This window comes from Arvicola amphibius, chromosome 1 (genome assembly GCF_903992535.2).
Source record: "Arvicola amphibius chromosome 1, mArvAmp1.2, whole genome shotgun sequence".
NCBI classification, from domain to species: Eukaryota; Metazoa; Chordata; class Mammalia; order Rodentia; family Cricetidae; genus Arvicola; species Arvicola amphibius.
In genome coordinates, this window is record NC_052047.1 from 183,508,800 (window position 1) to 183,530,173 (window position 21,374).

General features: G+C 37.4%; 1 protein-coding gene across 3 annotated transcripts in view; it reads left to right on the forward strand.

Annotated features, from left to right (window-relative positions):
- The window catches only part of Cutc (cutC copper transporter), a 28,327-nt gene extending 13,857 nt beyond the window's left edge, over positions 1-14,470 (forward strand). For all 3 annotated transcript variants that reach the window (XM_038344152.1, XM_038344161.1, XM_038344144.1), the window contains 3 exons: positions 8,748-8,775; positions 13,107-13,212; positions 14,059-14,470. In XM_038344152.1, the coding sequence (XP_038200080.1) occupies positions 8,748-8,775; positions 13,107-13,212; positions 14,059-14,173 (249 nt within the window). In that variant the 3' untranslated portion in view covers positions 14,174-14,470. The remainder of the gene's footprint in view (positions 1-8,747; positions 8,776-13,106; positions 13,213-14,058) is intronic.
- The last annotated feature ends 6,904 nt before the right edge of the window (positions 14,471-21,374 follow it).

Below are 21,374 nucleotides of genomic sequence, written 5' to 3' on the forward strand. Positions count from 1 at the left end.
TTTCCCACTCCCTCCACTTGAAGTCTTGCCCTGGTCCCAGGAGATGGCCAGTTCAGGCTACATATCCACTATTGCTAGGAGTATTAGCTTGAATCATCCTTGGAGATTCCCTTGCACCTGGTTTTTACCTGACTCCGAAACGCTTCCCTTGCCCCACCTTTCCAGTAGTCTCTTTCAGTACTCTCCCACTCTGTGTCCCACCCCCAACCTGATCGTTTATGTTCCCATCCCACCCACCCACAGTCTACCCACAAAACTTCTACTTCCCCTTCTTAGAGAGACCAACATGTCCCCTTGAACTCTGCTTGTTACCTAGTCTGTGAGTCTGTGGATTGTAACATAGTTATCCTTTAATTTTATAGCTAGTATCTACTTATGAGTGAGTACATACCATGTTTATCTTTCTAAGTCTGGGTTACCTCACTCAGGATGATTTTTTTTTTTTTCTAGTTCCAGAAAATTTGCCTGCAAGCTTTATGGTATCATTGTTTTTAACAGTTGTAATATACAGCTGTTAATGTATCACATTTTCTTTATCAATTCCTGGTTGAGGGACATCTAGGTTGTTTCCAGATTCTGGCTATTACAAATAAAGCTGCTATGAATGTAATTGAGCAAGTGTCTTTGTGGTATGATTCATCCTTTGAGATTATGCCCAAGAGTAATGTAGCTGAGTCTTGTGGTAGATTGATTCTCAATGTTCTGAGAAACTGCCATATTGATTTCCAAAGTGCTGTACAAGTTTGCAGTCCCACCAACAATGGAGGAGTGTTCCCCTTACTTTATATCCTCTCCAACATGAGCTGTCACTGTGTTTTTTGATCTTAGCCATTCTGATAGGTATAAGATGGAATCTCAGGGGCTGGAGAGATGGTTCAGTGGTTAAGAGCATTGCCTGCTCTTCCAAAGGTCCTGAGTTCAATTCCCGGCAACCACATGGTGGCTCACAACCATCTGTAATGAGGTCTGGTGCCCTCTTCTGGCCTGCAGACATACAGACAGAATATTGTATACATAATAAATAAATATTTTTTAAAAAAAGATGGAATCTCAGAGTCATTTTGATTTGCATTTCATTGATGGCTAAGGATGTTGAACATTAAGTTTTCCTCAGCCATTTGAGATTCTTCCGTTGAGAGTTCTCTGTTTAGATCTATACCCCATTTTTAATTGAGTTTTTTTTTTTATGTCTAGTTTCTTAAGTTCTTTATATATTTTGGATATTAGCCCTCTGTCAGATGTGGGATTGTTAAAGATCATTTTCCATTCTGTAGGCTGCCATTTTGTCCTAATAATGGTATCCTTTGCCTTGCAGGAGCTTTTCATTTTCATGAGGTCCCATTTATTAATTGTTGATCTTAATATATGCACTATTGGTGTTCAGTTCAGGAAGTTGTCTCCTGTGCCAGTGTGTTAATGGCTGTTTCTCACTTTCTCTTATCATGTTCCATGTATCTAAATTTTTGTTGACTTTTTGATCCACTTGGACTTGAGTTTTGTGCAGGGTGATAAATATGGATCTGTTTGTATTTTTCTACATGCCAACATCCAGTTATACCAGCACCCTTTGTTGAAGATGCTTTCTTCTTTCCATTTTAGTTTTGGCTTCTTTGTCAAAAATCAGGTGTCCAAAGGTATATGGATTTAAATATGTCTGGGTCTTCGGTTCGATTCCATTGATCCATTTGTCTGTTTTTATGCCAGTAACTGGCTGTTTCTATTACTATAGCTCTGTAGTAAAGCTTGAAATCAGGGATGGTAGTATCTCTAGAAGTTCTTTTATTGTACAGGATTGTTTTATATATTCTGAATTTTTGTTTTTCCATATGAAGTTGAGTATTGAATTTTCAAGGTCTGTAAAGAATTATGTTGAAATTTTGATGGGGATTGCATTGAATCTGTAGATGACTTTTGGTAAGATGGCCATTTTAACTATGTTAGTCCTACCTATTCATGAACATGGGAAATCTTTCCATCTTCTGATATCTTCTCTAATTTCTTTCTTTAAAGAGTTGAAGTTCTTATCATATAAGTCTTTCACTTGTATAGTGGTATGTTATTTGTATTTTAATAAATAAATCTTGCCTGAAGATCAAAGGGCAAAGCAGCCATACGAGTCAGCCATACAGGACAGGGGTGTTGGCATTCATCTTTAATCCCAGGACTCTGGAGACAGAGGCCAAGAGATCTCTGAGTTCAAGGCCACCCTGGGCTACACAAGAGTGAATCTTTCTAAAAGAGAAACAGAGCTCACACAAAGGTGATCCCAGTACTTGGTATTACATGCCTTTAATCCCAACACTAGGGGGGTGGAGACAGGAGCGATTTGGCTGGGTGGAGAGAAGAATATAAAGGGGAAGAGATAGGAGCTTAGTGAAATGTGGAGCCTAAGGATTTGTGGAAATAGGATCTCGCCCCTTCGGTCTGACGATTTGGTAAGAGGTAAAAGGACTCTCTGGTGATTGGTTGCTTTTCTTTTCTGATCTTCAGGTTGAACCCCAATATCTGTCTTTGGATTTTTTTTATTGATGCTGCACACTTGCTTAGTTACACAAAGATATTTTATATTATTTGAGGCTATTGTGAAGGATATCAAATTCCTGGTTTCTTTCTCAGCCTGTTTATCACTTCTTATTTTTTGGAGTTAATCTTCTGACTAGCCACTTGACTAAAGGTATTTAAAGGTCTGACAGTTCCCTGGTAGAATTTTTGGAGTCACTATAATATCATCTGTCAATAATGATGCTTTGACTTCTTCCTTTCTTATTTTTATCCCCTTGATCTCCTTTAGTTGTCTTATTGCTCTAGCTAGAACTTCAAGTACTCTATTGAATAGGTATAGAGAGAGTAGACAACCCTCTCTGGTTTCTGATTTTTAGTGGAATCGCTTTGAGTTTCTCACTTAATTTGATGTTGGGTATTGGCTTGCTGTAGATTCTTTTATTATATTTAGGTATGTCCCTTGTATCCCTGATCTCTCTAAGACTTTTATCATGAACGGATGTTAGATTTTTGTCAAAGGCTTTTTCAGCATCTAATGAGATGATCATATTGGTTTTTTTTTCAGTTTATTTACATGATGGATTATATTGACAGATTTTCATATGTTGAGCCATTCCTGCATCTTTGTGATGAAGCCTACTTGTTAATGGTAGATGGTCTTTTTGATGTGTTTTTAGATTTGGTTTGCCAGTATTTTATTGAGTTTTTTGTTTTTTTTTTTTTTTTTTTTTGCTTATCAGTGTTCATGAATGAAATTAGTCTGTAATTCTCTTTCTTTGTTGAGTCTTCATGTGGATTGGGTATCAGGATGATTGTGGCATCATAGAAAAAATTTGGCAATGTTCCTTCTGTTTCTATTTTGTAGACTAATTTGGGGAGTATTGGTATTAGCTCTTTGAAAATCTGGTAGAATTCTTCATTAAAAACCACCTGGCATTGGCCTTTTTTTTTTCCCCAACTGGAAAACTTTTAATGACTGCTTCTATTTCCTTAGAAGGCTATAGGTTTATTTAAATTGTTTATCTGAACTTGATTTAATTTTGGTATGTGGTATCTATTGAGATATTTCCTTTAGATTTTCTTGATTTTGTGGAGAACAGGATTTTGAAGTATGACCTGATGTTTCACTGGATTTCCTCAGTGTCTGTTGTTAACGTTCCCCTTTTTATTTATGATTTTGTTAATTTAGGTATTCTCTTTCTGCCTTTTAGTTAGTTTGGATAAGGGTTTATCTATTTTGTTGATTTTTCTCAAAAAATCCTCTTTTTTTATTGATTCTTTGTTTCTGATTTATTGATTTTCAGCCCTTAGTTTGAGTACTTCCTGCTGTCTACTCCTCGTGTGTATATTTTTGTTTCTTTTTTTTTTTTTTTCTAGAACTTTCAGGACAGCAGAAGGGATAATTAACTGTAACCCAGAGAAAGACCCACAACACCCACGATCAGAATGACTAATAACAGCGTAGCCTGGAACTGATAATTTAGAGGCTTGGGTCTTTTCTTTGCTTAGAGCAGTAAGTCTAACTCCAGACCTAGGCCTGTAGAAACTGCAGTGTTTGGTGTATATGCTATCTGATCAAGAGTCATCAGCTTCTCCCTGACAGTTTATGTAGGTTTCTTGGTTACCTGATTCTATGCTTGCTGGGAGAAAAGCAGCACATTGATTTAAACAAACAATCTGTGCCCTATTCATAATTTTACTGAAAATAGACCTTTTAACCTTTTATCTACCATCTAAAACTGTAGTATAGCTCACTAACCTTCCCCTCTAGTATTCCCTGATGATTTCATTCCCTTTCTTAACTAACTTTCTCCATTAAAGAGTTCACTGGATGTTTACTAGCCACTCCCATGGATCTACGTGTTTGTGTGATTTATCTGATTTTCTAAGGGGCAAAAGAATTCTGGCCTTGAAACCTGCTAGAGCTTGGGAATGCTGGTTTTAAGGATATATATGACTGGGAACATTTGTAACAGGTAGAACTAAGGAGCAGCATAGAACTAAGAACAAGGGAGAATAAGAAGGAATAATGAGAAATAATGGATTGAAGAAAGAAGAATAAAGAATTATGGATAGACGGAACCTGTTGTGAGTAGACTTCTTTACTCTCCGATCTTTAGCCCCCCCTTTAGCTATTCATGGCATCTTTAATTGAACCCTGAAAGAGAGTCTTAAAGGCAAAAACTTTTAAGGTTTATAAACCTGTCTATTGGTGAGAGTGAGGTGTTGGTCTCCCACTGTTAATGTGTGGTGTTTGATGTGTGATTTAAGCTTTAGTAATGTTTCTTTTACAAATGTGGTTGCCATTGCATTTGGGGCATAGATGTTCAGGACTGAGATATAATCTTGGTGGATTTTTCATTTGATGAGTATGAAATGCCCTTCTCCATCTCTTTTGATTAATTTTGGTTTGAAGCCTATTTATTTGTTTGTTTGTTTGTTTGTTTGTTTATTGGTTTTTCGAGGCAGGGTTTCTCTGTGTAGCTTTGGAGCCTGTCCTGAAACTCGCTATGTAGACCAGAACTGGCCTTGAACTCACAGAGATCCATCTGCCTCTGTCTGTCTCCCGAGTGCTGGGATTAAAGGTGTGCCCTACCACTGCCCAGCATGAAGTCAATTTTGTTAGATAGTAGGGTAACTACACCAGCTGGCTTCTTAGGTCTCTATGATTGGAAATTTTTTTTCTCATCCTTTACTCTGAGGTAATGTCTTTCTTTGATGTTGAGGTGTATTTCTTGTATAAAGCAGAAGGATGGGTCCTGTCTCTGTATCCGTTCTGTTAACTTGTGTCTTGAATTGAATCTATTAATATTGAGGGATACTAATGACCACTGATTGTTAATTCCTGTTATTTTATTGTTGTTGGTGGTGGTGTGGTATGGGTGTGTGTGTGTATGTGTGTATTTCCCTTTGCTGGGTTTTGCTGATGTGAGATTATTTATTATCTGGGTTTTCATGCATGTAGTTAACTTCCTTGGGTTGGAGTTTTCCTTCTAGTACCTTGTGTTGGGTTGGATTTGTGAATAGATATTGTTTAAATTTGACTTTGTCATGAAATATCTTTTCTCCATCTATGGTGATTTATAGTTTTGCTGGGTATAGTAGTCTAGGCTAACATCCATGGTCTCTTAGGGTCTGCAATACATCTGTCTAGGCCCTTCTGGACTTTAGAGTCTCCATTGGGAAGTTGGGTGTGATTCTAATAGGTCTGCCTTTATATGTTACTTTGCCTAGTTCTGCCTTTATATGTTATTTTGCCTTTTTTCTCTTGCTGCTTTTAATATTCTCTCTTTGTTCTGTATGTTTAGTGTTTAGATTATTATGTGGCTCAGGGATTTTCTTTTCTGCTCCAGTCTATTTGGTGTTCAGTAAGCTTCTTGTACCTTTATGTCCTCTTTAGGTTAGGGAAATATTCTTCTATGATTTTATTAAATATATTTTCTGGGTCTTTGAGCTGGGATTCTTTTCCTTCTTCTATTCTTATTATTCTTAGGCTTGCTCTTTTCATAATGTCATAGATTTCCTGCATGTTATGTGTCATGAATTTTTTAGTTTTAACATTTTCTTTGTACAGTGAATCTATTTCCTCTGTCATGTCTTCAACGCCTGAGATTTCTTTTTTCCATGTCTTGTATTTTGTTGGTGATGCTTGCTTCTATAGTTCCTGTTCACTTACCCAGATTTTCCTTTTCCAGAATTCCTTGAGTTTGTGTTTTCTTTATTGCTTCTACTTCCATTTTCAGGTCTTGACCTGTTTTTTCACCTGTTTTTTTTTTTTTTCTTGTCATTCTTGAAGGGATTTATTGATTTCCTCCATTTTTTGTTTGTCTTTTCCTCAATTTCTTTAAGGAATTTTTCATTGCCCTTTAGGGACCTCTATCATCTTCATGAAGTTGTTTTTAAGGTCATTTTCTTGTGCTTCAGTTGCATTGTTCAGGTCTTGTTCGGGTCTTGCTGTCATAGGATAGCTGGACTCTGGTGGTGCCATGTTGCCCTTTCTATTATTGTGTTATTACACTGGCATTTAGGCATCTGGGTTTTTGTTGATTATAGGTCTAGGTGTTGATGCCTGTGTTTGTTTTTATTGGATGGCTGTTTTGTTCCTTGGTGTAATGTCTGTACTACTACGTATCCTGTAGTGCCTGTACTACGTGTACTACGGTACTACACCTGTAGCTTACCTCCTGCACTAAGGAAGGTGGTTCCTGAGTTGAGGGAATCACCTGGACATTAAAATACACACAGACAGACAGAGACATGGGTCATTCTTGAAACAAGAATGCCAAGAATGCCAACTTTATTGTGTTCCCGGGCAGCTTATATAGTGCCTTCCCTGACCATTGTCCACGCCCTAGCTCTCAGAATCCTTCCGCTGCAAGCCACCAGAAACCACTCCCCTGCCATCAGGGTCTCGTGCTCAGAGCAGCTGCAAGCATAGGTTGCTCAGAGCAGCTGCTAGCAGAGGAAAACAAGCTGTTTATTCCGGCAGGCAAAGGGTCATAGAAAATTCAGGGTCTGGGGGTCCAAAGTCCCAACACTTGGTTTTTGTTTCTTCTCTGATCTTCTGGCCTAAGTGTCCAAGGGTTCTAGTGACCAGCAAGCCTTCAGTTCAGTAGGGTATCTCTGCTGGTGTTTCTGTGGTCTGCAAAACTTCTGAAGTTTTGGGTGCCAACATTGCCTTTTCTATTCCAAGTGCCTGTGTAGTCTCTGGAGTTCTGGGGAAGTGCTTGACATCTGGGATTCCTGGTACAGCGTGGTACCTAGTGCAGCAGGAGTTTTCTGCTGGGCCTGGCCTCCCGTAAAGCCAACGCCTTCTTCCAAAGTTGTACTCCAGAATATGGAGCCCAGGGAGGGGTGCCGTCTGGGTGTCTATCCAGATTTTTAATCCATCAGAGGATTATTCCATTTGTGAAGTTAGAGTCCTCATGATATAGACATTTCCCCAAAGTCTTTTAGGTAGCAACCAAGCCTGTGGGGGTCATTTCATGTTCAAACTATACCATAAGGTTTTGTTTTTCAGATTATTACTGATGCTCAGTGTTTTGTGTTTTTAAACCACTTCTGATAGTGTTAGGTAAATATATTATTCTAAGTAATCTTTTATAGAAGGCCAAAAAGTATGATAATATTTATCTCTTAAAAAATATTTGTCTTTATTTTAGAAAGCTTTTATTTGTAAGAAACAAATAAATGTGACTTTTCCTCCTCCTAAGATCATTTCAACTTCTTATATAGTGAATGTTTTATGGATGCTTTGCTCTCATGTATTTGAGAACATGATACATCTTTGCTTCAGTTAATTTTTCTAACACTTAGTAATTTTGTGAAATCACCCCCTTTCTCTCAGTCCCTATTTTAATACCTGACTGTATTTTACCTCCATTGTACTCGCTATCTGAAATTTTATTATATAAGTATTGTTTATCTGTTTCATCTTCTTTTAATGTTTAAAGTTCCATGCCAGTAAGAACTTTCTTTGTTCACCATGTCAAAGGGATAGATTTCTCTCTTCTCTCTTACGTTTAGTTCCTGGGGCAAATAAACCAACAAAAGAATGTGCACATAACTGTATATTCTTATGTGTGTGTTAGCAAAAAAATATAACTCAAAGGGATAGTTAGAATAAGGGGCTTACATATGATTTTAATAGGTGAGGAAGAGGCTTGAGAAGGGTAGCTATGGGAGAAGAAGGATATTCTGGAAAGACGTAGAAGGATGGATAGGCCACATGATAATGTCAGAAATTAAGTTAATTCTTATTTTTTCAATTATATTTTCAATTATATATTTTTAAATTATATTTCAGTTCTGTTGATATTTAGTTGATGAGGCAAGATTTGAGTGGATTCCCATCTTTCCACTCTCACCACCGTAACTTACAATTATGTTACATTGTCTTTTCTGCTAAAATTTTATACGCAACTATTTTCATTCTACTGCATACCACAAACTCAAAATTTCTGTGATTTTTCAGTAAGATTTTTCTCAAGGTGGTGTGATTATAAAGTTTATTTTTATACATATTCTTTATGTTTATAATACTATATATTTTAAAGCAATAGAACTAAAAATCTTTCTATAAAAAACTTATAATACTGAACATCTTTCTTGCCCACTATCTTTTCCCTAAGAGAGAGAGAACCATTGAAAAATTAAATATTAGTAGTAACTTAAATTTTTTAAATATACTTATTGATCCCAATTGAGAAAAAGATACTAAAATTTACTTTTTCCCCCCTTTTCAGGCAAAAGGCAGGATTGTGGTGATGCCAGGTATTTATCGCTTTGTTTTTTCTGATAATATGGAAATAGAGTGTTGAAAGAGCAAATGAATTGTGCGCCAGTGTGGGGCACCTACATCCACATAAAAACTGAGAGAGCTTGGGAAGAATTCTAGACACAGTGTATTTAAAAATGTACATAGGCTTGGGAGAGTGAGGAAAAAGAGTGTAGACAGTTATAAAGAGAAATTGTTTTTAAAAAACTAAAAATAAAATAAAAAAGAGACAGTAGAAGTAATATAGAAGAGTACAGACAGTCCTCTGTGCCAGGCTGAAAGAGATATATAGAGAGAGTAGGCAGAGTCAGGGAGAAGGCATGTAGCTGCCAGAGGAGACAGACGCCTCTGCCGGAACCGTCTGAAACTTTGTCAGTAGGCCACAACCTTGTGGTAGGTAGTGCCCAGATTAATAGAAATGGGTTAATTTAAGATATAAGAGTTAGCCAGAATTATACTTAAGCTATTGGCCAAACAGTATTGCAATTAAAAAAAAAGAAGAGTACAGACAGTAACGGATTAAAGGAGTAAAGAAAAGTAAGCCACGTAAAGATGGAAATACACAGAGAGTCTGGGTTATGCATATTATTATGTTTTCTTTAAATTTTTTGACTGCAGAGAGACATTTGATTCTGGGGGCTGCTAAGCTAAACCAACATAAAGGTATCTTAACTTCAAAATTTGTGTCTAAGGATATTTTGCTTTGAAAAAGAGGTTCTGTTTTTGTTACCTCAGAAAATGAGAATCTATGGATTCCTTCCAGGCTAATGTGGTTTGATGAAGCAAGACCTCCTAAAAGCTCTCAGTGAACCCTAAAAATACTTTGCCCAACAAGCAGCAGGAAGAAATTTGAAGAAAACTACTCCCCAATTCCCAAAGTTATTGTTTATAAATATTTGTTTTCATTTGAAGTGGGTTGATTATAAGTGATTAATGGTCACAATAAATTTCTAAAAAAAGAAAACAAATAAGGGGGATATGATACATAGATGGATACTTTGCATTTGTATGGATCTTGGTCTATTGATATATATTTAAGGTTGATTTTCTTACACTGTGTATATGTATTTCTGCTTCTGTTTGAGATTTATGTTTAGACAGCTCATTTAAAAATATAATGTATAATTAAAAATTTCAGATTAATAGGTAGTCATTTATAATCGTCAAACCTGTAGTCATGTTAGATAGGTTTTCTAGATATACAGAGATATATTTCAGTTATATAGATAATCTTCAATACTTCAAAGACTTACAGAATATGGCATTTATGATGTTTTAAGAACTTAGATTTTTTTATGACAATGAGATATATCTCCTGGCAGCACCAGTCTTTTTCAAGAGGATGATGGGCATCAGAGAGGCTCCTTATGGAGTTTGTTAGCCATTCAGTTTCTTGCCTGGACTGCTTGATGGTATGCTGTATAAACTGGACATATAGGACTCACAAAAAAAAAAAAAAAAAAAAATCTCTGCTGAACTTGCCTAAAGAAGGTGTTGCTGCTTCAGGGTTGCTGCTTCACAGAAAAAAAAAAAATGCCAGGACACAGAAGAAAGCAACTGATGAACTTTGCCTTTATAAGGCAGACAGATCTTAAATTTCCTGTTTCACGTTAAAGTCTGCTGGATAGTATGGACCTACAGGCTGAAGATGAATGCTCCAACATTACAGAAGAACTTTGGGTGACTGTCCAGGCAATGAGGTGTCTCTACCAATTCTAGAGTTTTGGAAGTTGCTTACAATGCACTTCTTGTTTACTTAGGTAATATTATGTCCTTCTGGGGTCTTTGAAGAGTTGAAGACAGTTAGTTTTCCTTATTTATGATAAAAAATAAATTAGAGCCGGACGGTGGTGGCGCACACCTTTAATCCCAGCACTCGGGAGGCAGAGGCAGGCGGATCTCTGTGAGTTCGAGGCCAGCCTGGTCTACAAGAGCTAGTTCCAGGACAGGCTCTAAAAAAGCTACAGAGAAACCCTGTCTCGAAAAACCAAAAAAAAAAAAAAAAAAAAAATAGATATAAAACTTAAGACTTACAAAGATAGAATAGTTTCCTTAATTTGCCAAATGTTAATAACTAAATATTGTAACTATAATTCTTTATTAATAACTGTTGTGTTTATGTAATTTTACTATGTTTTACTTTCCTTTTTATGGGACAGAAAAGGGGAGATGATGTGGGATGTCCTTCTGTATATGTATTGCTTTATTGGTTGATGAATAAAGCTGTTTTGGCCAATGACTTAGCAGGCCAAAGTCATTTGGAATATCTAAACAGAGATATATAGAGTAGGCAGAGTCAAAGAGATGCCATATAGCTGCCGAATGAGACAGATACACAGAAACTGTACCAGTAAGCCACAGCCTTGTGGTGATACACAGATTAATAGTAATGGGGTAATTTAAGATGTAAGAGCTAGCTAGAAAGGTTTCTAAGCTACTGGCCAAACAGTGTTGTAATTAATATAGTTCTAGTGTGATTATTTTGGGTCTGAACATCCAGGAAACAAACGAGCAGTCTCTGCCTACAGACAAGTCAAGAAAACAAGGGAGAAAGTGATTAGCTCTTATATTTTAAATTAACCCATTTCTGTTAGTTTATATTTTTACCACGAGGCTCTTGGCTTGTTACTTCACATCTTGCTTCCCCAGTGACTGTTAGTGTCTCTCCAACTCTGCCTTCTTTTTCCCTGTATGTCCAATTGGATTTCCTGCCTAGCTATATTCTGCCCTGCCATAGGCCACAGTAGCTTTATTCATCAGCCAACAAAAGCAACACATTTGAAGTGTACAGAAGGGCATCCCACATCAGTACTTAGAGGTAAAAAAATAGTTTGATTAAAATGTTATAAAATTAGGAGGCTTCTGCTGAGATTTCAAAATAAAGAATGTACTAACAGAAGTTGGCTCAAAAAGGAACAAATAAGGAATTTTCATCATGTTTGCTTTCTCACCATGTAGAATATTATGAATTCGAATGTTCTTTTTGCAAAGGAAGTTCAGTACTGCTGTCCTATGATAAAGCTAAATGTTAGACAACATGCCTGAATAAATGGAATATTCTGTCAGCTCATACAATAGTATCAACAGACTTTAGGACATAAACACATATCAAAATCCAACTTCTTCATGATAAGCTCGGAAGAAAGTGGGGCTGGAAGGAAATATCTCAACATTAAAATGCTGTATAGACAAACCTACATTTAAAAGGCTCAAATTATTTCTACTAAAATTTGAGACTCGGTAGAGTTATATAATTTCAGTAAGATCATACAACTTTTTACAGTTACAGTGAGAAAACCCAAATTCTAACCTAAATTTGACTTGTGAGCCCATGTTCTTTCTGTTTTGCTTTCTTCTGTTCTATGATCTGTGATGTGTTATGTTGTGTTATTTGTTTGTTGATTTTGTGTGTGTTTGTGAGACAGGGTCTTGTTATATAGCCCAGGCTGGTCAAACTTTAGGTCATCCTGTTCCAGCCTCAAGTGCTGAGATTAGAGACGTTCACCGCTGTGCCTGACTTGTTCTTTTCACTTTTTAAGGGTTCAGCAACATGGATAGCACTAACAAAAACAACAACAAAAGCCAAGCTTATATGTCTGAAGAAGTGTAGTGAAAACACAGCTTCAAGTACAAAGTACCTAGCTAATACCATCTTAAATGTTTTGAATATATTTTCTTTATCAGAATATAAAAATAAATAATTTCATCTTTACAATTACTGGTATGAGTTCAGAGTATAGCTGTCATAAATTATTAAAGATTATCAAATGAATGTCATCATAAAAGTATTTGGCTACATATTTTTTAAAAAGTTAAATTTGTCAGTGAAATGAAACAGTTAATCTTAGGATGAACAAGCTATAAATAGTTTGCTTAGTCTCATTTCCAGTAGAGTCAGTATGTTCTGCAAATCTGGGCTGGAACGAAGCGCTATGGGTTCTCTGTTGGGGATGCGTTTCTGATGCCTTTGTTTCCCTTACACCTGTCTTGAGCTTTCCGTGTGTACATCGAGGGGAAAGCAGTGAAGCAGTGCGGAATGATTTTCCTTGTCCAGATAGTTTTTAAAATCCAAACTCAGTAATGCGTAGCATTGTGACAAGCCAAGGGATACGTGAGTTTTCTTTATAAGCTCTGCCCTTACAAGTTCTCCAGAGTCTGTAGCATAGATCGTATTTGTCTTCTGACCCCATATTAGCTTAGATACAGTAATTTTTAAAATAGTGGAAATATTTAGAATGAATATTTTATGTAAAATAAGGATTTATATATATTTAACTTTCATGTGATGTTCTGTTCCACTTAATGTATTACTTTTTCTTTGTAACAGGAGGTGGCATAACAGATAAAAATCTGCAAAGAATCCTTGAGGGTTCAGGTGCTACAGAATTCCACTGTTCTGCTCGATCTTCTAGAGACTCAGGAATGAAGTTTCGGTACAAATATATACTTTACATACAGGAGAGGATGAAATCTTTTGTTGCTTAAATAAGAAAACCTTAGTTAATGTCATTATTAAATAATAAATTGCTGTGATTAGTAAGTATTGTGTTTTTCAGGTGAAAAATATTTCTAAAATGATTGTTGTTCTGCCAGAAATAAAGAGTAACTTGGGAATATAAGTAAACCTTCACATAGCCTTTGCTGAGTCATGCTAGTCATCACCATTTCTATGGTTATATCTAGTCTGCGGGCCTAAGAGAGACTTAGTTCAGTGGGAATGATTTCCTAATTCAAAGCATTGCTTGGCATAATACTTTATAAATTAATTCAGCAGTAAAGTATCCAATGAATCATCTACTCACGTATACTAGTTCTCTATGTGTTCCTTTTACTAAGTTAATAATTGGTATAGGGCAGCTTCAGGACCGCTTTATCTCTCCTACTGTAAATAGTCTCCATTTACCTTTGCTCTCTACTTGCAGTTGTTTTGAAATTTTATTACCAATAAGGACTTTAAACTATTATGTTTTTTTCAATACCCTAGAGGATTCCTACAACTTAATTGAGTCATCTCATTTACTGGTGGGTGAGCAGGGATTCAGCATAAAAAAAGGAAGACCTTAGCATGTACATTTTCAGATATAAAATCCAATTTCCTGCCTGGTAGATTTAGGTACTAGATTTTTCAAGTCATTGATTAATGAAAATTGTAAGTATGGTAGTCCAGCATCCTTGACTTTCCCCTGTTCTTGAGCCATGAGTGAGTCTGTAAAGTTAAGGAGGGGTGTATTTCACAACTGATGCGGTTATCTATCTGTTCTTTGTTGTTTCTATTGCAGAAATTCCTCTGTTGCAATGGGAGCTTCACTTGCTCATTCAGAATATTCTCTAAAGGTAACAGATGTGACAAAAGTCAGGACTTTGTATGCTATTGCGAGGGATATCCTAGTTTAACTTCTGAGAGACGTGGAATCACACTGTGAAGACTGAAGCAGAACCTCCAATTCTCCACGTGGCCACGGAGTGTGTTTCCAAGAAGAAAGAGAAATTGGAAGAGCAATGCAATCCTTTTCTCTGCCAGTCATTGCTGTCATGGTGGCTAAATTTAGCCTGTGCTTCTTCCTCAGGGAATTCACTGATAAACTGGCAAAGGTCACCTCCAAGGTATGAAATCAGATTTGGTGGAGAGTCAGTTTAGTCCACTTTTTTTGCATTTTCATTTGTAAAATAAAAATCCTCATTCTGTTGTGTTATAGTCTCATATTCTTTTACGTAATATTTTCAGTAGTTTATTATGAAAGAAGATTGTTTTGCTTTTCTATTTCTTGTAGTTTTCCTATCATGCACTCATTGGATCTGTTGCTCAGGACAGGAAGTAAAGGTTGCAGTAAAATGGAATAGTGTAATAATTCCCAGACTTGGACTTTTTTCTTTCTATTACATTCTGATATCCAAATTGTGTCTTCCAATGTGAAGTTTTTTATTTCTTTGGGTCTTCCAGTAGCCACAATGAAAATCAGTGCTGATAACAACACAGGAGCCAAAAAATCTGTATCTCTGTCTGAAGGGGCTCAGGGTGTTGGGTGACATGGTGATGACCACAGTTAGAGGCACCCAGAGCTCAGAGAGAAAGGACACCCAACACAGTGGTAATGAGGCAGTAAGCGTTGTACTGGAGCCAGGCACAGTGGTGTGTGCCTAGAATTTCAACTGCTAGAGAGGCTGAAGCAGGGGGATGGCTTGAGTTCCGGAGTTCTGGGCTGTAGTGTGCTTTCCCACACAATTATCTGCACAGATGGTGACCTCTAGCGATCAGGCGACCCCTGGGTGCCTAAAGAGGGATGACCCAGTCAAGGTCCAAAGTCTTATCACTTTAAAGATAATGAGGGATATGGTAAACAATAAAGGGGAGATGAAGGTTCTGCCATTACAGGATTAGTTGCAAAGAAGTTTGCAGATTTGTGGTTCAGGGTTGCAGGCTATGCAGGTAGAATAGCATGGTTCTGGGGATTTTGTTAAATCCACAGACCTGGAAAGCAGCATTTAAATGTTCCTGGAGTTAGCCAATAATCCCAGCATTTAGGAGACTGAAAGGGGAAGATTGCCATGAGTTTGAAATTAACCCAGGCTACAAACTGAGACCTTATCTCTAAAGATCAAAAAGCAGGGCTGGAGAGCTAACAGCAATTTAGAGTAGTGACTGCTCTTCCAGAGGACCCAGATTCAATCCCCAGCACCACATGATGGCTCACAGTCACCTGTAACTAGAGGTCCGGGAGTTCCCAGGCCTTCCTGTGGCCTCCTCGGACACCAGGCATGCATGTGGCACACAGACTTACATTCAGGTCACACAAAACACTCTTACACATAAAATACAAAAAGGCAAAAACAAATTTCTAGACTTGGTACCATATATACTTGCAAAGAAATGCAATTTAGTGTTTAAGGCTGACCCTCTCCTGTGCTTGGACTATCTAATCCTCCAGAGATAAGAATCGTTCTGTCGTCTCTGTTTATTTAAACAAATTAACAAAGGATCTAAGAGGCAATGTGAATTCCTTGAGATCTAATAACAAATTCAGCTTGTTTGTAAGACCTGGACATTGGTCTCCTAACCTCAAGTCAAGTTGTCATCTTTAAGATGCTTTGGTTAGTGGGTGTTGCACAAAGGACAATACTTCTTGGCAAATCAGACGTACCAGGGATCATATCATATCTCACAATTTAGTCAGAAGAAAGCTAATATTTTGAACCTTAAATCCCTCATTCCTAAATAAGGCATTAAAAACTAAACTATAGTTTTTGACTAAATGATGTATTAAAGTACCAGGCACTCACTGTTTATTCTTTTCTCCCATGTTAGCTTTCTAGGACCTGTCTGTGGTAGTTTAAAACCTCTTTCCAGAAGGCATGGAGTTTTGAAGCCAGCACTTATTTTGTACACTCCACTATATGAGTATAATAAAATAAGGTAGTTCTTGCTACATTTTAGTCCTGTTTTAAAATACTTTTTGTTGCCATGCAGTGTGGCACATGTTTTTAATTCTATCACTCAGGAAGCAGAGGCAGGCAGTTCTCTGTGAGTTTGAGGCCAGCCTGATCTATAGAGTGAGTTCCAGGACAGCCAGGGCTACACAGATAAACCCTGTCTTGAAAAACAAGCAAACAAACAAATAAATAAATACATCCTGTCTTGGTCATCATGTTTTGTCACAGCAGTAGAAAAGTAATGTAATAGAGTTTTAAGAATTCTCGAGGAAATTTATTTGGTTAAAAGAGTCTTGACGGGCTGGAGAGATGGCTCAGAGGTTAAGAGCATTGCCTGCTCTTCCAAAGGTCCTGAGTTCAATTCCCAGCAACCACATGGTGGCTCACAACCATCTGTAATGAGGAACCATCTGTAATGGGATCTGGTGCCCTCTTCTGGCCTGCAGACATACACACATGACAAAATATTGTATACATAATAAATAAATATTTTTTTTAAAAAAAGAGTCTTGACAAATGACACTGGAAAAACTGGATATCCACATGCAAAAGATTGGAGCTAGATGTTTATACCATGTACAAAAATAAAAGGAATTCTAACCCTAAATATAAGACCAATAACACAAACCTTGTAGAAAAAAGCAGTAGTAAGTCTGTGACCATGGACTAGGCAAAGAGTACATGTGGCAAACATAAAATAGGAGTAAATTAAACTTTATCAAAATAAAAACTTGTGCTCTAAAGGATAGCATCAATAAACTAGAAGGACAACTGACATAGAATGGGAGAAAATCTTTACAATCATTTCTGATAGCATAATAGCTAGAATATATAAAAAAAATTTAAAAATCATGAAAAACAATCTAATTTTAAATAGCAAATGATTTAAATAGAAATTTCTAAATGAAAGTTACAAATGGTTGCCATCTTTTTTTAGTCGCTAGGGAAAATCAAAATCACAATAAATTCTCCTTTTATACTCCTTGGAGTATGGAGATGACCGTACTCCAAGTGCTGGGAAAGGTGTGGAGCAACTAGAGCCTTCACATCCCAATGACGGGAGTGTAAAATGATGCAGCTGTCTTTGTAGAACAGTGGAATTCAATAGAGCGCTAAACACAGAGATACAGTATGACTCAGCAGTTATATACCCAAAGAACTAAAAGTACGTGTCTATACAAAAACTCGATACATGGATATTCATGGTAATATTATTTATCCTTTAGAAAATAATCATTTTGCAGCTCCTACTGAAATAAGAGTTAAGGATGAGTTTTGTTAAAATCTCTAGGTAAAATGTTAATTTTCTACATGGCACTAAAATGTTGATTTACAGATTATTTGCTAGTTATTAGAATGGGAACCTGACCTCATATTCCACTGTTTGGCTCTAAACCACCATAACTCATCAATCAGACTTAAGTTACAAATAGTGGAAGATTGTGGAAGGAACTGCTTTTTTGCACAGATTGGCAAATACCTGCATTGAACTAAGGAAGACCTTCTGAAGGCAGGATCTGAAGAGTTAGACACCTGGAAGGCAGCTGTAATAAAGTGTGTAGAGGGTGGCCATTGGCCAAACAAAGCTGAATTATGCATTTCGTTATTTTATACAAATATATATACTAACAAAGAATGGCAACCATCTCATTTTAGAGTTTTTTTTTTTTTTTTTTTTTTCAGTTTTAGCCCTTCAAAGTACCACATCCTGGAAACAAACAAAAAAAAGTGATGCTCTCCAGCTCAGTAAAATGATCTTTGTACCTTTTCTTCTGGTCCTCGCCTGTCTGCTTCAATCCCGAACTGGTGCAGGAGGCCTTAACAAGCAAGGAAAATTGATAGCAGGAGTGCCACTTGTTCCTCAGGGTTGGCTTGTTCCTCGGGGTTGGCTGGTTCCGGAAACAAGGAGCTCTGAATTGGATATGAGGTTTCTTTTTTTTTTTCTTTGGGGGTTTTATTTGATTTTATTTTAGGGGATGGTTATTGTATAACTCTGTTGTTGTTTTTTTTTTTTTTTTTTTTGGTTTTTTCGAGACAGGGTTTCTCTGTAGCTTTAGAGCCTGTCCTGGAACTAGCTCTTGTAGACCAGGCTGGTCTCGAACTCACAGAGATCCGCCTGCCTCTGCCTCCCGAGTGCTGGGATTAAAGGCGTGCGCCACCACCGCCCGGCTATAACTGAATAGATTAAAATTTCTCACAAAGTGATTGAATTGTATATTACAATGAAGTTGAAATTTTTAGAAGACCTATGTGAGGTCTAGAACATTTCATACCTACGACACCAAAGAGTGATAGTGTCTGCCTGAAATGGAGTGAAGGATCGGATAATACATATGAAAACACCAGTGGAAGCAAAATCTGTTTCTCATTCTCTAATTTGTATCTGAATTACAAAACACTAAGAATATTTATCCCATCCTTCCCCTCGGAATCATTCACTATAACCTTGGATAATATCACAAATAGTTGAACCTAGAACCTCTTTGATGCAGGCAAGCACTCTGTCGCTGAGCTATATACCCAGTGCTCATCTGCTTTTGTGTGCTATAATTCTTCACTTTTATATATAACCTGTTTTCTTTGACAACTTCATACATGTATATAACACATCTGGCTACTTCCCTCTCATTTCCTTCCCACATTTGTTTAGCCCCGCCTCTTTGTAGATCTCACATTCTTGTCTTTGTTTTGTCTTGTGACTCATTTGATTTTAACCAAGAATATCTATGTGACCATAGGTTTCACACTATCCACTGGGGCCTGGTGAGCTCAGCTTGTGGATATGTAACTGAAGAAAATAACTGTCTTTCCTCCAGAATCCACCCAGTTGTTCACCAGAAGAAGTATGGCAATGGATACTTCCTCTGGCCGTGATTGACTAGTGACAGGCCCAGTTTCGTGAAGGCCTGGTAGAAGCAACTTCAGTTGCCGTGAGATGGTTGTAATAACTGTGTGATGCCCAGAAGGTACCACTTTACAAGCCTTCTTCTCTCCAGATCTTACACTCTTTCCGCTTTCTCCCCCTTGATGGTTTAAATTTCCTGTTTAGGACCGAGTTCTCAGCCATCACTTAATGCCCAGTGCCTTGGGCAGCCATGAGTCTCATCAGTGCAGTTCACTGCAAAGAGAAACCTCTCCACTTACGGCCTGGCATAGTAGTGGTCTAAGGGTAAAAGCCAGTCCGGTGCCATGTCAAGTTAGCTGAACAGCTGTAGTTAAGTTTCCTCTTAAAGCCTAAAAGCTCATCAGTTGTGGGTTTTTTTTCTGTCTCATAGTCACAAATGTGTGGCCATCTTTACTAGCAAATGAGAAAAGCGCAGAGAGTAAAACTGGAAGAAACAAGTTGTGAAGACATTGTTCGAGCCTCTTGACCTATCTAAAGATAGATCCTTTCATCAGCTTTTCTATTAGATTGAGAACTTAAAAAAAAAAATAACTCTAGTCTGGTGTGGATCTCTGTTACTTGGAACCAAACAAAGCTTGACTAAATTACTAAGTTGCCCTCTCTTCATTGGCTGATGAGAACAGCAGTCAAATATGCAGCATTTATGTAGATGGAAGCGAGTGAATTTTGCACAAATGGCTTGTCCCTTGCTTAAATCTTTTCTACCCTTTTCATTTGTATTTTTGTCATATTTTATGTATTTTTAGAAACCATTTTAAATTGCTTTCTGATATGAAAGTAAATAAAGTTTGTTCCTGTGTTATCTTGAGTCTGTTCTAGAACAAAACTCTCAATCCTTTCCATGAAGCATCAGTGCTTAGAGAAGGCCTTCTTCAGCCACAGATTCACGTTGGGCCTTATTAAGGAGGAACTTGTATCGTTTGAGATGCCGGAAAGTTTGTTTCTACTTCTGAAAGCCCTTCTGAAAGTGTTTCTTTCTCTTAGTATATGTTATATCTAGAGATGAGTCCTGAAGATAGCAGTCATCTCACACGTATGTAAGAATAAAGCTGGGGGCTGGAGGGATGGCTCAGCAGTTTAAGAGCACTGGCTACTCTTCCAGAGGTCCCGAGTTCAATTCCTAGCAATCACATGGTAGCTCATCTATAATGGGATCCGATGCCCTCTTCTGTCACCCAGGCAAACATGCAAGTAGAACACTCATATATATATAAAATATATTTTTTAAAAAGAATAAAGCTCAAAATCCAGAGATCAAAATAGAGCCACTGGAATTCGGTGAGCTGTAATCTCTCAGGGTTTAGTGATTTAGTTAGTTACATAAATCAAGTATTCAAGCCACTTTGGTTTAGTCATAACCTTTGCAAGGGGCCCTAAATTATCGGAAGAAACAATCCACTCCCAGTCCAGCTGTTGCTAAGGGTTGGGAAAACTAAAGCTATGTAGTATGTCAATAATTTGCAAGAGATAGCTTATCTTTGGAAATGCAGTCTTAGCAGTAAGTTAAGTCTCTTGGTTTGACTGAGTTCAAAGGCCTCAGAAGTTCGGTGGAGTTCATAGAAGCCACTCTGAGTTTGAGCCTGTTTCACAGAGGATGCACTCTTACCCGAGATTGCTCACAAGTCTGTTGTTTCTGTGAAGATAGGAAGGACTCTGTTCCATACGTCATCATGGTTACCTATTTTGTAACTCATTCTCAAGAGTCTAATCACAAGATACTGAGGAGATAGTCCTTCCTGTCTCTAGAGGCTACAGGGAAACGAAATCTCTTAAGTAAATGATGATATAACACAGTTGTCTCTCATGTCAAAGTCACGATTTTGAGAACAACATTTTTTAGCCCGAATATGTAAGCCCACATTGTACTTGATGCTCACTCTTTAGATGCAGTCTCCATAGTAAAAGATTTAAAAATTCAAGTTTAGGTTTTTAAGGTATCATTTAAATAAAATGTGGGCCTGTTAGTTCAAACTCCTTAAAATTACTGGTCGATAGACCACCAAAGGTGGCTTCAAGCAAATAAAAGCAAACTGCTAACAAAGTACTTGCAGATGTCCACATGTGTGTGTGTGGGGGGGCATATATAAACACACGTGTTTTGTAGATTTGGCAGTAGGCTCACAAAGACTTGTTTAGCAAACCTCCCTGAGCGCACCAATTTGGCCATTTTCATGTTGTCAACTCACATTACTGTCTACAGTAAGTCTAGTCTTCAGCTGTAATAATATATTTCATGCTGGGCGGTGGTGGTGCACGCCTTTA